This window comes from Salvelinus alpinus, chromosome 3 (genome assembly GCF_045679555.1).
Source record: "Salvelinus alpinus chromosome 3, SLU_Salpinus.1, whole genome shotgun sequence".
In the NCBI taxonomy this organism is placed as follows: Eukaryota; Metazoa; Chordata; class Actinopteri; order Salmoniformes; family Salmonidae; genus Salvelinus; species Salvelinus alpinus.
This window is the reverse complement of record NC_092088.1, coordinates 108,782,743-108,798,665: the sequence shown is the minus strand read 5'-3', so window position 1 is coordinate 108,798,665 and position 15,923 is coordinate 108,782,743. Positions and strand designations below refer to the sequence as shown.

General features: G+C 45.0%; 1 protein-coding gene across 1 annotated transcript in view; it reads left to right on the top strand.

Moving 5' to 3' along the window:
• Positions 1 to 8,377: 8,377 nt before the first annotated feature.
• The window catches only part of LOC139571675 (AT-rich interactive domain-containing protein 5B-like), a 181,297-nt gene continuing 173,751 nt past the window's right edge, over positions 8,378 to 15,923 (top strand). Inside the window, exons 1-2 of the mRNA XM_071394761.1 lie at positions 8,378 to 8,437; positions 8,711 to 8,965. Coding sequence (XP_071250862.1) covers positions 8,417 to 8,437; positions 8,711 to 8,965 — 276 coding nt within the window. The 5' untranslated portion in view covers positions 8,378 to 8,416. The remainder of the gene's footprint in view (positions 8,438 to 8,710; positions 8,966 to 15,923) is intronic.

Genomic DNA, 15,923 nt, shown 5'->3' with positions numbered 1-15,923 from the left:
CTTTTACATTTTCAACCAAAACCCCATCATCTATATAATTAATGACAAACAGATCTATGTTTACGGATATTATCAAGTGTCATTGATAAAATAGTCGGTGGAACAAATATAGCAATATCCTTTGAAAAATCATTAGTTCTATTATTTTTTTTTATATATATCGTGTCCATTGTGTCCGATTACCCTCGTGACTGTTAAACATTGCATAACGTAGCCTATAAAATTAGCTGTCATTAGGCTACCGTTTTTAATCACGTTAGCAGCGTTTATTAGGCAGGAGACCCAATTCCACATGAATAGGGTATAACTTCAGTGACAGCTGCAAATACCTTCACTTATTGTTCATTTATTTGGCAACAATAATCCTAATCCGCTGCCTTTCTTTCTCCTCATGTTCAGGCTTACATCTTTAAAAACTATATATATTTATATATAGTGCGCTGCGTTAGATCGCGTTACAATCCACTACCGGTATAGTCTAATGTAATTGCCAATAGGCTACACCAAATGAGTTGCATTTAGCCTAGATGACATCCTTAACACATGTGGTATTAAAAAACTAGGATATTACTTAGTCATCTCGCTGCCCAACACAGTCTCACATTCAATTCGCGCATATATGTACAACATGTATTTCAGCAGATTTCGTGCGTTTTTGTGCATTTTTGGGGTGTTTCAATTCGTTTGAAAATACACGAATTTCTGTGCTACTTAATTCGTGCGAAAAGACACAAATTTAACCAGTAGGTGACACACAAGCCGTTGCAACAACCATGTAGACGCGATAATTTGTATTTCATTTTTGTTCTTCTTAATGGCTAATTCAACGTCATGAATATACAGAAACGTTGTCTTTGTTTAACCATGTTTTAAAATGTGTCGTTGTATGCCTATATGTACTGTTTTAGACTTGCTGAACAGAATTTTTGAGAAAAGACGCACATTTACGTGCGACTTAATTCGTGGGAAATATTGTTTTATTAATGCCAATGCTGTTTTCTGTGCTTGATTTCGCTTAATACTTTGGATACTGGTGCACTTGTAATCAGAACGCCTTTTTGTCATGTAGGCAACCATACACGATTTTCTTCATAACCCATTTCATATTTCGTGGAGCCTAAATTACACAATTTCTTCATAATGCATGTATTACATGTTAATGTAAAATAATGAATTATGTTGGCTTACACTTATGGCCTTTCCAAGGCCTTTCCATACCTTAAGGGAACATTTTAGCACTCGCCATATGGTTAGTGAGAAACGCCACTTTGCAAATGTACGGTCCCTTACTAAACGTCCTGCAACGTTTCTAAAATTCGCGGACGGCGTAGGGCCGTGCGCGGGGAAGAGATCTTTCAGGAAGTCATCAAACGAAATCTCTCGGACGTTCGGTTTCCGTTTTATAAAAATAATAAATTTTGGTCATTTTTCCGCAGTCTCGGAAATTCCCACCAGAGGGAAAATAAATAACATTGCAAATGCATGTGGCCTTTTCTCCTAAACGGAAAATATTTCGAAGACGTAATGGACAGTTGGCCCCGAACAAGATGGCGTCGAGGCCTCAACGCTTTTTGAGTTATGGCCATTTTTCTGGGATTAAAGGTCAAAAACGCAAAGTAGGGTGCTAATTTGACCGCTTCACGTCAAAGTACATAAGCATACGGTGTCAGGAAAAAAAGAACCAGCCATTTATCTATCGTAATTTAAGAGAAATCGTACATTGACAAATTGGTCATGTTCACAAAAAGGAGTAAAAAAAAAAAAAAGTTACAGATCCAGTTGCAGTGTGTTCAGACGAACATTTTTTAAGTGGGTCTCGAAGCTCTGCCAGAATTCTGTGATTTTATGAAATAAAATGCAGTGCTAGCTGCGCCACCAGAGTCTCTGGGTTCGCGCCCAGGCTCTGCCGCAGCCGGCCGCGACTGGGAGGCTAGGCCAATTGTCCGTGGGGCGACGCACAATTGGCCTAGCGTCGTCCGGGTTAGGGAGGGTTTGGCCGGTAGGGATATCCTTGTCTCATCGCGCTCCAGCGACTCCTGTGGCGGGCCGGGGGCAGTGCGCGCTAGCCAAGGGGGCCAGGTGCACGGTGGTTCCTCCGACACATTGGTGCGGTTGGCTTCCGGGTTGGAGGCGCGCTGTGTTAAGAAGCAGTGCGGCTTGACACTGGATTACCTGGGGTACCGAGAAGGCGCAGCAGCGCCTCTTCAACCTCAGGAGGCTGAAGAAATTCGGCTTGTCACATAAAGCACTCACAAACTTCTACAGATGCACAATCGAGAGCATCCTGTCGTGCTGTATCACCGCCTGGTACGGCAACTGCTCCGCCCACAACCGTAAGGCTCTCCAGAGGGTAGTGAGGTCTGCAGAACGCATCACCGGGGGCAAACTACCTGCCCTCCAGGACACCTACACCACCCGATGTCACAGGAAGGCCATAAAGATCATCAAGGACAACAACCACCCAAGCCACTGCCTGTTCACCCCGCTATCATCCAGAAGGCGAGGTCAGTACAGGTGCATCAAAGCAGGGACCGAGAGACTGAAAAACAGCTTCTATCTCAAGGCCATCAGACTGTTAAACAGCCACCACTAACATTTAGCGGCCGCTGCCAACATACTGACTCAACTCCAGCCACTTTAAAAATGGGAATTGATGGAAATTATGTAAAAATGTACCACTAGCCACTTTAAACAATGCCACTTAATATAATGTTTACATACCCTACATTACCCATCTCATATGTATATACTGTACTCTATATCATCTACTGCATCTTGCCATCTTTATGTAATACATGTACCACTAGCCACTTTAAACTATGCCACTTTATGTTTACATACCCTACAGTACTCATCTCATATGTATATACCGTACTCTATACCATCTACTGCATCTGCCATGCCGTTCTGTACCACCACTCATTCATATATCTTTATGTACATATTCTTTATCCCTTTACACTTGTGTGTGTGTATAAGGTAGTAGTTGTGGAATTGTTAGGTTAGATTACTTGTTGGTTATTACTGCATTGTCGGAACTAGAAGCACAAGCATTTCGCTACACTCGCATTAACATCTGCTAACCATGTGTATGTGACTAATAAAATTTGATTTGATTTGATTTGATTTGGTTGGGTTGTGCTTCGGAGGACGCGTGGCTTTCGACCTTCGTCTCTCCTGAGCCCATACGGGAGTTGTAGCGATGAGACAAGATAGTAATTACTAGCGATTGGATACCATGAAGAAAAGGGGATAAAAGGATGGAGTGAAAAAGTACGGTGCTTAAAGACACACAAAGCCTGCAATGGCATTGCCATTATCTCCAGGCCGTGCCGAGTTCAACGAGATGCCCCGCTTGACCGTAGCTCGCTCGGTCTGAGTGCAGCGACAGGGACAAGAAGAAGGACCCAAATGACCCTTTGACCTCAATTTCATATTTTTTTGCTTTTGGGAGACAGAGAGAGAACCGTTAAGGTTAGAAGCACAATTTGACCTCAGGAACGTTCCTAAGGTCCTCCCGATCTGTGCAAGCCTAACCTTGACCGTGTGGCATTAACCCTTAACAGTTAAAAGAAGGTGTTTACATCAAACAGTTTACAATGACATGTCTCCCCATAGGAATACATTGCCTGCTCCCCTAAATTCAACCTGAAGCCTATGTGGGTTAATAATGCCTTATGAACCTGTCTTCGATGACAATCCATCAGGCCACTATGAGGTCTACCTGTGTCGATTCCAAGCTTCCTGGAGCAACCGGAAGTGGTTAAATCCCCCTAAAAGTGTTTGCCATACCCAACCTGCAGTTTGAGAGAAATAGTGCATTCAACCCTATGTAAATCAGTGAGTTCTTAACGTATAGACTTAAAACTCAGGATTCTGTAAAAGCCCACTCCAATGAGGATATGTGTTTACTTTCAGCTTCCTGTGCCAACCGGAAGTGCCATAATTGGTGTCAAAAGGGCTGTTTCGAAGGGTTAAAAAAGTCAAATCTTTCCAAAACTTAATATATGTGAATAGGCAACCCTCATGAACTGTAAATCAGTCATTCATCCCATCAGATTTCAAGGAAAAATTTACACACCCAAACAGAAAGGATGGAGTGACACACTGAGGGGCTTAGAGGCAGACAGTGCCTGCAATAGTTACTTTTGTTCGAACTTTTAAAGAACCGTCAGACCTAGAGTTCTGAAACTTTACAAACCTGTTCTAGAGCTCAGGTCGATTAAGCACGGTGAGTTATGTGGCTCTAGAAGGTTCTCGGACCGATAAAAAGCCTCGGTGCATTTGCATTGACTTCAATTCCTTTTGAGCATTACAAAATGGTGACATTTAGAAAAGTCCCAGAGTTGCAAGACTAGGTGCATTGAAACCGGCTCGGCCCATAGAGACGGACCCCGACATTTCTGTCCGATAGCTCATTCAAGGACCCCGTAGCAAGGCATGGAAAAAAGTGGAATTTCAGCACCAATTAAGGTTTTGCTCGGGCACCGAATGACCTATCGAGCCGAAACTTGGGATTCGAGGTCGCCTCACATAGGGCTAAACATAATGTGAGAACTGGACCCGCAGCTAGAACACAACTACGTATTATTTGTTTTATTATGGTTTAAATGGAAGGCGCTGTGAATTTTGGGCCTGCTCTGAAATATGTGATAGTTGGCTTCTAAACGAGTTGGAAAAAGTGAGTTTGGAGTCAGATGGTATCAGTTTGGTGTCTGAAAATATCTAATTGGCTGATGGACACTGACTTGCTAGTTGACTTTTGTGCATTTGCAATATTTTTATTTTTTAAATTTTTATTTCACCTTTATTTAACCAGGTAGGCTAGTTGAGAACAAGTTCTCATTTGCAACTGCGACCTGGCCAAGATAAAGCATAGCAGTGTGAACAGACAACAACACAGAGTTACACATGGAGTAAACAATAAACAAGTCAATAACATGGTAGAAAAAAAGAGAATCTATATACAATGTGTGCAAAAGGCACATGTGTTTCAACACTTTTAGGGTGATTTTATCACTTCCGGTTGCTATGTTTCAACAGTGAAAAACCACCAAAATAGCATTCTGAAATCACCACTAAAAATGACATCACCATAGTCTCCAGGCCGTGCCGAGTTCAACGAGATGCCCCGCTTGACCGTAGCTTGCTCGGTCTGAGCGCAGCGACAGTGACAAGAAGATGACCCTTGACCTACATTTCAAGTCTTTTGCTTTTGGGAGACAGAGAGAGAACTGTTAAGGTTTAGAAGCACAATTTGACCTCAGGAACGTTCCTAAGGTCTCTGTGCAAGCCTAACCTTGACCGTGTGGCATTAACCCTTAACAGTTAAAAGAAGGTGTTTACATCAAACAGTTTACAATGACATCTCACCCCATAGGAACACATTGCCTGCACCCCTAAATTCAACCTGAAGCATATGTGGGTTAATAATGCCTTATGAACCTGTCTTCAATAACAATCCATCAAGCCACCATGAGGTCTACCTGTGTTGATTCTAAGCTTCCTGGAGCAACCGGAAGTGATAAAATCACCCTAAAAGTGTTTTGCCATACCCAACCAGCAGTTTGTGATATATAGTGCATTCAACCCTGTGTAAATCAGTCAGTTCTTAACGTATAGACTTAAAACTCAGGATTCTGTAAAAGCATACGCCGATCAGGATATGTATTTACTTATAGCTTCCTGTGCCAACCGGAAGTGCCTTAAAATGGGGTCATAGGTGCTGTTTCGAAGGTTTAAAAAAGTCAGATCTTTCCAAAACGTTAAATGTGTGAATCGGTCAACCCTCATGAACTGTAAATCAGTAATTTCTCTAAACAGATGTCAAAGAAAAGCTCTCTCTCTCACACACACACACACACACACACACACACACACACACACACACACACACACACACACACACACACACACACACACACACACACACACACACACACACACACACACACACACACACACACACACAGCAAGGATGGAGTGAAAAAGTATGGTGCTTAAAGACACACAGAGTCTTAAATGCTTCTAGGGGGGATCCAGACTTCCATACCCGCTCTGGGAGTGCTATACTACCGCCCCAAATCAATGGGTGCTGGCCTGAGTGATTTATGGAGGTTTTCAAAAAATATTCTAAGTCCAAACTTTTCGTGCACCTGGTATTTTTTTGGGGTTACCAGGCGTCATTTTTCAAAACGGTTGAAATTGCTTTTAGGGGGCATCCAGAGTGTCACATGACCGGATGAGGTAACTATTCTTGTTCTTCTTGTAACTTTCCGGTAGGCTAGAAGCTTTCCGGTGGTTTGCTGCTCGACACAGGTCGACGCAGGTATTGCACTTGATTTATCGTTATCGTAACCGTAGGTGCAGCCAAGTGGAAATACGAAAGCTTTCTAGCTATTTCGCACTGACGGTAATTTGAACACAAGAACGTTTCTAGTGAAAAGGTGCTTACACTCAGAGCCATGTATTTACACTCAGCCACCCTAGCCTTATTACGGGTTAACGTTTTGGTAATTTTGGTTGGCCAACAAAATGTAAGACTACAATGACTGCATACGTTCCCCAAATGTTATACGAAAAAAAAAAGTTTTGTTATTGATGGACAATGGCAAGGCTGCCATTGTATTTTCAGTTACATTCTGGTCAATAAAAATGGTTTACACGTTTATTTTTTAAGAAATACATGGAACTACAACCGAATAAAACACCATTAACCATCATGCATTGCTTACATTCATTCTATACTGAAAAGTCTGTTCAGAAAAATCGAAAACAGTACATATAGGCATAAAACCACAATGTTTTAATATGGATTAAAAAAAGACTATATATATATATGGTAACCTCTTATGGTTATATGGTTAAAAAAAGACAAAATATCTATATATTCATAACGTAAAATAAATAAATACAGGCGATCGCGTCTATGGTTGTTGCAACGGCTTGTGTGTCGCCTACTGGTTAAATTCGTGTCTTTTCGCACGAATTAAGTAGCACAGAAATTCGTGTATTTTCAAACGAATTGAAACACCCCAAAAATGCACAAAAACGCACGAAATCTGCTGAAATACATTTTGTACATATATGCGCGAATTGAATGTGAGGCTGGGCTGCGCTGCCAGCAGCGGTGAAAATCTTGTTCCGTCCCTATCCAGAATGATTGAGTTCCCAGACTCTCTCTCAACCTCTGTACAATATAGAGCTAATGACAACAGAAACACCAACCCCCCCGGCGGCAGTAGGCTGGGCTGTAAAGCCTCGGCTAAATTATAAAAGCGTGACTTGTCAACAGCAGTCATGTTCGTGTTCGGCAGGGTAAAGCCTCCAGTCAAAGCTGCCTTATCGCTGCCCTTATTGTTGCCTTCAGTCTTTAGAACATCACGCTGCTTGGTTGTGGAGCATCCGATGGAAAAAATACAATATATTAACGGGTAAAATACAATATATTAACGGGTAGAAAATGTAACAACTAATAAACGGGTATAGACGCAATGTAACAATGTAACAACTCTGGAACTGCCCCCATCTGTCTCCGGCAGCAGGCGAGATATCACAGGTGGCGAAAGTGAGCAGAGGTTCGGTGAAAGTACAGTTCAGTTGATACATTCTAGAAATAGGAAGAGAGAGAGAGGGTGAGAGAGAGAGGGAAGAGAGAGAGGGAAGAGAGAGACATAGAGAGAGAGAGAGAGAGAGAGGGGGAAGAGAGACAGAGAGGGAGAGAGAGAGAGAGAGGGGGAAGAGAGAGAGAGAGGGAGAGGGAAGAGAGAGGGAGAGGGAAGAGAGAGAGAGAGGGAAGAGAGACAGAGAGAGAGAGAGAGAAAGAGAGAGAGGGAAGAGAGAGAGAGAGGGAAGAGAGAGAGAGAGAGGGAAGAGAGACAGAGAGAGAGAGAGAGAGCCTGCATCTCTGCAGGAAATGTTCTTTTTTATTATTACATATACAAACGTCCTTGCTTCAGGTCCTGACAGAGACATAACCGTGTTATTACACATATTGGATTATTATAGGCTGAAATAGTTTTGAATAAATATAGTTTGTATCGCAGCATCACTGGTATGTGGATATTGTCCTGTCGGCAAGAGCAGATCAAATAATTAGATCATCCAGATGTTTTAATGGGTATGGATTTCACACCAGCCTCTCTGTGGGCATGCGCCCATGTCTTTTGGAATTTATTATGGCTATTTCCTTTTGCAATTCTATAACAAAAATGTACATTTTAAATAAAGTACACGGAAGAAATATTAGACGACATTTTCCTACATTTTGGGTGTACTAGATTGCTAATATTTTGATTTCATATTGACGCAGGACGCAATACTGCGTGCGCAAATATTGCTCCCTTCCAGGACCGTTTAGCCATCCATTCAAGCGGACCGTTTCGGAGAGAATGTTGAGTTGAATCAGAGCGTCGAGATGGAGCGCAACTCACTCACGGTATTTATCATTATCTACACAGATTATCTTTCATCCTATTTTATTTATTGATGATGGAAGCCAAAGTTACGGATATTGTGTTATATATGATAATGCACGAATACAGGAAACTTTTTAACAACACTTTATAGGCTATTTTATAAATCATTATGTTGTTGTATCAGCTAATTTGTTTTAATTCAATCAAGTGCATGTTACTTTTGATTTGTGCTTGTTGTATATGCCTGGTACAGGGTAATGTGTGAAATTAATGATTGATCGCTGTTTCCGCAGTGGGTAGGCTCACCTTGCGGTTTTCACGGACCTTACATTTTCTACAAGACTTTTAGGTTTCACATTGAAGCCAATCCTCGGATCCTGTCTCTGGGAGACTTTTTCCTAGTGAGGTGTAGCCCCGGGGAACCGCTCTGCATAGCGGAGCTACAGCTGTTATGGGAAGAAAGAACCAGCAAACAACTTTTATCCAGCTCCAAACTTTATTTTCTCCCCGAAGACACCCCTCAGGGACGGACTGGCAGTCACGGAGAGGTGATTACATATTTTTCTCTCTGCCTTAATAAACTTTGTGTGATACATTATAGACTGGATTCTTCTGCGAATAACATTTACAATAATGTCTGTGTCGGTGGTATGACCTATATGGAGCTGCTATCTCTCTCTGTTCCGCTTTCTGTGTGACACAAAAACGGATAACACCTCGTATTTCCTCTAGTTGTGAGACAACCGATGCGGTTATTCGTGTCATATTAGCTACTAATGGGGCCTGAAATGACCTGCGGTCCTCTCTACACAATCCCCTGGCTCTAGCGCGGACTAGTCATTTAGTTTTGTCGCTTATGTTAGTCTGATGAAATAGGCCTATATATACATTTACATTTAAGTCATTTAGCAGACGCTCTTATCCAGAGCGACTTACACATTGGAAAGTTCATACATATTCATCCTGGTCCCCCCGTGGGAATTGAACCCACAACCCTGGCGTTGCAAGCGCCAGGCCATCTGTGTGAAAGCATCTGGCCATCTGTGTGAAAGCATCTGGCCATCTGTGTGAAAGTATCGATTGTGATATTATAAAGTTGTTAGATCACTACTTTTCATGTTTCATATCCCCGTTTAGTAGAACAGTGCGGATATCCTAAGCAATGAGACCATCAATCAAAAGCCGTATTTTGTCAGTGTCGTGTAGATTGCCTCATGAAATGGTTGGCAATATGAGGAATAGGAATGCTTGATTGTCATGTAAAGCTCAATGAACAACCTTAGAGGGTGAAGGATCGCGGCAGCAGGTCTGTGAATGTGATCTGTCAGGTTTATTAGACAGCTCCAAATGTTCAGCAGGTTTATTAGACAGCTCCAGATGTTCAGCAATGTCTTTATTATAGACCTGAATCAGCTTAGTTCCCACACTAGACTACAAGTATTGTAAGCGGACATTTTCTCCAACGCGCTCAAACCCTCTCCGGACTGTGGGAATTGATTCACAATAGCAAGCGGATAAAGCACCAAGCCGGGAGGCCTTAAAGGGTCGGCGGACATTTGTGAAGGTTATTATGGAAAGGTGCTGCAGCTTCATTCCGTATCGCTTATAGCGGCATCTGCTATCAGGGCAATTTGGGAGAAAGAAAAATACACGCGTTGTTCATGAACACTGAACCCTTTAAGCGCTGCGTCGACTTGATGAGTTGCGCTGCGTCGACTTGATGAGTTGCGCTGCGTGCATTATTATCTGCGCTGTTTCAAGAATGTAACGCATTATGGAACAAGGCAGTAGGGTGGAAACACTCAGCGGATGGCCATATCCGTAATGTAGCGTAGTAAAGGATGAATGTATTTCATGTCGTTCTGCTGCTGTAATCAGTCAGACACATTTACAAAGAATAAAACTCTTCTCTCACGGTTGAACCCCCGAGGAGCGGAGGATCACATTTCCTTCTCATAATAAGCAACAGGTTTTCTGTATCTGTGCTGCTCCGGAGAATGTCAAGGTCTCACTGCAGAAAGATGAACGATGGGGGATATTATATAGAAACTTCAGCCTGAATCGAGCTGGATGTTTAGTCAAGGTAACAACCAGAGTTAACCTGCTGTCAGTTCAGTTAACTAGTTAACTAGACCCATCTTCAGACCCTCTAACTAACTTGTCATCTGTCATCTTGTCATCTGTTAAAGCTACCCTCCTCCTCCACCCCCCCCTCCACGTCCTCCTCCCCTCCTCCCCTCCTCCTCCTCCCCCCTCCTCCTCCACCTCCTCCTCCTCCTCCTCCCCCCTCCACGTCCTCCTCCCCTCCTCTTCCTCCCCTCCTCCTCCTCCTCCTCCTCTCCTCCTCCCCCCTCCCCCTCCTCCCCCCTCCACGTCCTCCTCCCCCCTCCACGACCTCCTCCCCTCCTCCTCCTCCTCTCCTCCTCCCCCCTCCCCCCTCCCCCTCCTCCCCCCTCCACGTCCTCCTCCTCCTCCACTCCTCTCCTCCTCCTTCTCCTCCACCCCCCTCCTCCTCCTCCTCCTCTCCTCCTCCCCCCTCCCCATCCTCCCCCCTCCACGTCCTCCTCCTCCTCCACTCCTCTCCTCCTCCTCCTCCTCCACCCCCTCCTCTCCTCCTCCCCCCTCCACGTCCTCCTCCTCCTCCTCCACCCCCTCCTCCTCCCCCCTCCCCCTCCTCCCCCCTCCACGTCCTCCTCCTCCCCCTGTATATAGCCTCCACATTGACTCTGTACCGGTACCCCCTGTATATAGCCTCCACATTGACTCTGTACCGGTACCCCCTGTATATAGTCTCCACATTTACTCTGTACCTGTACCCCCTGTATATAGTCTCCACATTGACTCTGTGCCTGTACCCCCTGTATATAGCCTCCACATTGACTCTGTACCGGTACCCCCTGTATATAGCCTCCACATTGACTCTGTACCGGTACCCCCTGTATATAGCCTCCACATTGACTCTGTACCGGTACCCCCTGTATATAGTCTCCACATTGACTCTGTGCCTGTACCCCCTGTATATAGCCTCCACATTGACTCTGTACCGGTACCCCCTGTATATAGTCTCCACATTGACTCTGTGCCTGTACCCCCTGTATATAACCTCCACATTGACTCTGTACCGGTACCCCCTGTATATAGCCTCCACATTGACTCTGTACCGGTACCCCCTGTATATATCCTCCACATTGACTCTGTACCGGTACCCCCTGTATATAGCCGCCACATTGACTCTGTACCGGTACCCCCTGTATATAGCCTCCACATTGACTCTGTACCGGTACCCCCTGTATATAGCCTCCACATTGACTCTGTGCCGGTACCCCCTGTATATAGCCTCCACATTGACTCTGTACCGGTACCCCCTGTATATAGCCTCCACATTGACTCTGTACCAGTACCCCCTGTATATAGCCTCCACATTGACTCTGTACCGGTACCTCCTGTATATAGCCTCCACATTGACTCTGTACCGGTACCCCCTGTATATAGTCTCCACATTGACTCTGTACCGGTATCCCCTGTATATAGCCTCCACATTGACTCTGTACCGGTACCCCCTGTATATAGCCTCCACATTGACTCTGTACCGGTACCCCCTGTATATAGTCTCCACATTGACTCTGTGCCTGTACCCCCTGTATATAGCCTCCACATTGACTCTGTACCGGTACCCCCTGTATATAGCCTCCACATTGACTCTGTACCGGTACCCCCTGTATATAGCCTCCACATTGACTCTGTACCGGTACCCCCTGTATATAGCCTCCACATTGACTCTGTACCGGTACCCCCTGTATATAGCCTCCACATTGACTCTGTACCGGTACCCCCTGTATATAGCCTCCACATTGACTCTGTACCGGTACCCCCTGTATATAGCCTCCACATTGACTCTGTACCGGTACCCCCTGTATATAGCCTCCACATTGACTCTGTACCGGTACCCCCTGTATATAGCCTCCACATTGACTTTGTACGGTACCCCCCTGTATATAGCCTCGCTATTGTTATTTTATTCTGCCCACTCCTCTTCCTCCTCCTCCTCCTCTACACCCTCCTCCTCCTCCTGTAGTGATGCCTCTAGCACTGCATCGCCTGAGACCGCTGCGCTACGTGGGAGGCCTTGTTGTGTGTTTATTCATCGTTAATCAGATGGAAGGCCGTGGTGTTACTGTGTGTGATGTCATCATTTGGAACAGAACAGAAACTAGAATAGGTTAGGCCGTGGTCTTAAATTACATCCTGTTCCCTAATGCACTATGAGGACCAATGGGCTCTGGTCAGAAGTAGTGCACTATGAGGACCAATGGGTTCTGGTCAGAAGTAGTGCACTATGAGGACCAATGGGTTCTGGTCAGAAGTAGTGCACTATGAGGACCAATGGGCTCTGGTCAGAAGTAGTGCACTATGAGGACCAATGGGCTCTGGTCAGAAGTAGTGCACTATGAGGACCAATGGGTTCTGGTCAGAAGTAGTGCACTATGGGGACCAATGGGTTCTGGTCAGAAGTAGTGCACTATGGGGACCAATGGGTTCTGGTCAGAAGTAGTGCACCTAGAAGGGAATAGGATGTGATTTGCGATGGACGCTGGGAGCTCAACTAAAGTCTAACGTCCTCGTGGTTTCCATGATATTGGAGACAGTTGTTGGACAGCTTTTCTACTCTGAATATCAGCAGCACACGGCCACAGCGGCAGTTAAGCACACCTGGACATCCCCAGGAATAATGCTTTTACGTCAGGCAGAGGTCAAACAGCTTTCTATAAATAGATCAGTATCGCAATCCATCAGCAGTTTGACTATGTTACTCTGCCTGGCTGTTTTAACACTACACATCAACACAAAGCTCCCTCAACTGTATGTTACTCTGCCTGGCTGTTTTAACACTACACATCAACACAAAGCTCCCTCAACTGTATGTTACTCTGCCTGTTTTAACACTACACATCAACACAAAGCTCCCTCAACTGTATGTTACTCTGCCTGGCTGTTTTAACACTACACATCAACACAAAGCTCCCTCAACTGTATGTTACTCTGCCCGGCTGTTTTAACAATACGCATCATCACAAAGCTCCCTCAACTGTATGTTACTCTGCTTGGCTGTTTTAACACTACACATCAACACAAAGCTCCCTCAACTGTATGTTACTCTGCCTGGCTGTTTAAACACTACACATCAACACAAAGCTCCCTCAACTGTATGTTACTCTGCCCGGCTGTTTTAACACTACACATCAACACAAAGCTCCCTCAACTGTATGTTACTCTGCCTAAACAGGCAGCCCTGTGACTTGGGCTGGGGGTGCGGAGAGAGGACAGGGAATGTGTGGCAGACTTCCAGACATATCTCTGCTGCTTGGCACACGGACATGTTTGTATTTTCATGCCTGGAACATATGCAATAGATCATCAGCTTGTTTCTTTGTAAAGTAATATTGTTCTGTGTGACATTCACAGTGCTAGTCAGAATAGGTTCCTGAACTGAACACGCTGGTGTCCCAGACATTCACAGTGCTAGTCAGAATAGGTTCCTGAACTGAACACGCTGGTGTCCCAGACATTCACAGTGCTAGTCAGAATAGGTTCCTGAACTGAACACGCTGGTGTCCCAGACATTCACAGTGCTAGTCAGAATAGGTTCCTGAACTGAACACGCTGGTGTCCCAGACATTCACAGTGCTAGTCAGAATAGGTTCCTGAACTGAACACGCTGGTGTCCCAGACATTCACAGTGCTAGTCAGAATAGGTTCCTGAACTGAACACGCTGGTGTCCCAGACATTCACAGTGCTAGTCAGAATAGGTTCCTGAACTGAACACGCTGGTATCCCCAGACATTCACAGTGCTAGTCAGAATAGGTTCCTGAACTGAACACGCTGGTATCCCCAGACATTCACAGTGCTAGTCAGAATAGGTTCCTGAACTGAACACGCTGGTGTCCCAGACATTCACAGTGCTAGTCAGAATAGGTTCCTGAACTGAACACGCTGGTGTCCCAGACATTCACAGTGCTAGTCAGAATAAATCAAATCAAATCAAATCAAATCAAATTTTATTAGTCACATACACATGGTTAGCAGATGTTAATGCGAGTGTAGCGAAATGCTTGTGCTTCTAGTTCCGACAATGCAGTAATAACCAACAGTAATCTAACCTAACAATTCCACACTACTACCTTACACACACACAAGTGTAAAGGGATAAAGAATATGTACATAAAGATATATGGATGAGTGGTGGTACAGAACGGCATGGCAGATGCAGTAGATGGTATAGAGTACGGTATATACATATGAGATGAGTAATGTAGGGTATGTAAACATAAAGTGGCATAGTTTAAAGTGGCTAGTGGTACATGTATTGCATAAAGATGGCAAGATGCAGTAGATGATATAGAGTACAGTATATATACATATGAGATGGGTAATGTAGGGTATGTAAACATTGTATTAAGTGGCATTGCTTAAAGTGGCTAGTGGTACATTTTTACATAATTTCCATCAATTCCCATTTTTAAAGTGGCTGGAGTTGAGTCAGTATGTTGGCAGCGGCCGCTAAATGTTAGTGGTGGCTGTTTAACAGTCTGATGGCCTTGAGATAGAAGCTGTTTTTCAGTCTCTCGGTCCCTGCTTTGATGCACCTGTACTGACCTCGCCTTCTGGATGATAGCGGGGTGAACAGGCAGTGGCTTGGGTGGTTGTTGTCCTTGATGATCTTTATGGCCTTCCTGTGACATCGGGTGGTGTAGGTGTCCTGGAGGGCAGGTAGTTTGCCCCTGGTGATGCGTTCTGCAGACCTCACTACCCTCTGGAGAGCCTTACGGTTGTGGGCGGAGCAGTTGCCGTACCAGGCGGTGATACAGCCCGACAGGATGCTCTCGATTGTGCATCTGTAGAAGTTTGTGAGTGCTTTTGGTGACAAGCCGAATTTCTTCAGCCTCCTGAGGTTGAAGAGGCGCTGCTGCGCCTTCTTCACAACGCTGTCTGTGTGGGTGGACCAGTTCAGTTTGTCCGTGATGTGTACACCGAGGAACTTAAAACTTTCCACCTTCTCCACTACTGACCCGTCGATGTGGATAGGGGGGTGCTCCCTCTGCTGTTTCCTGAAGTCCACAATCATCTCCTTTGTTTTGTTGACGTTGAGTATGAGGTTATTTTCCTGACACCACACTCCGAGGGCCCTCACCTCCTCCCTGTAGGCCGTCTCGTCGTTGTTGGTGATCAAGCCTACCACTGTAGTGTCATCCGCAAACTTGATGATTGAGTTGGAGGCGTGCATGGCCACGCAGTCGTGGGTGAACAGGGAGTACAGGAGAGGGCTCAGAACGCACCCTTGTGGGGCCCCAGTGTTGAGGATCAGCGGGGTGGAGATGTTGTTACCTACCCTCACCACCTGGGGGCGGCCCGTCAGGAAGTCCAGGACCCAGTTGCACAGGGCGGGGTCGAGACCCAGGGTCTCGAGCTTGATGACGAGTTTGGAGGGTACTATGGTGTTAAATGC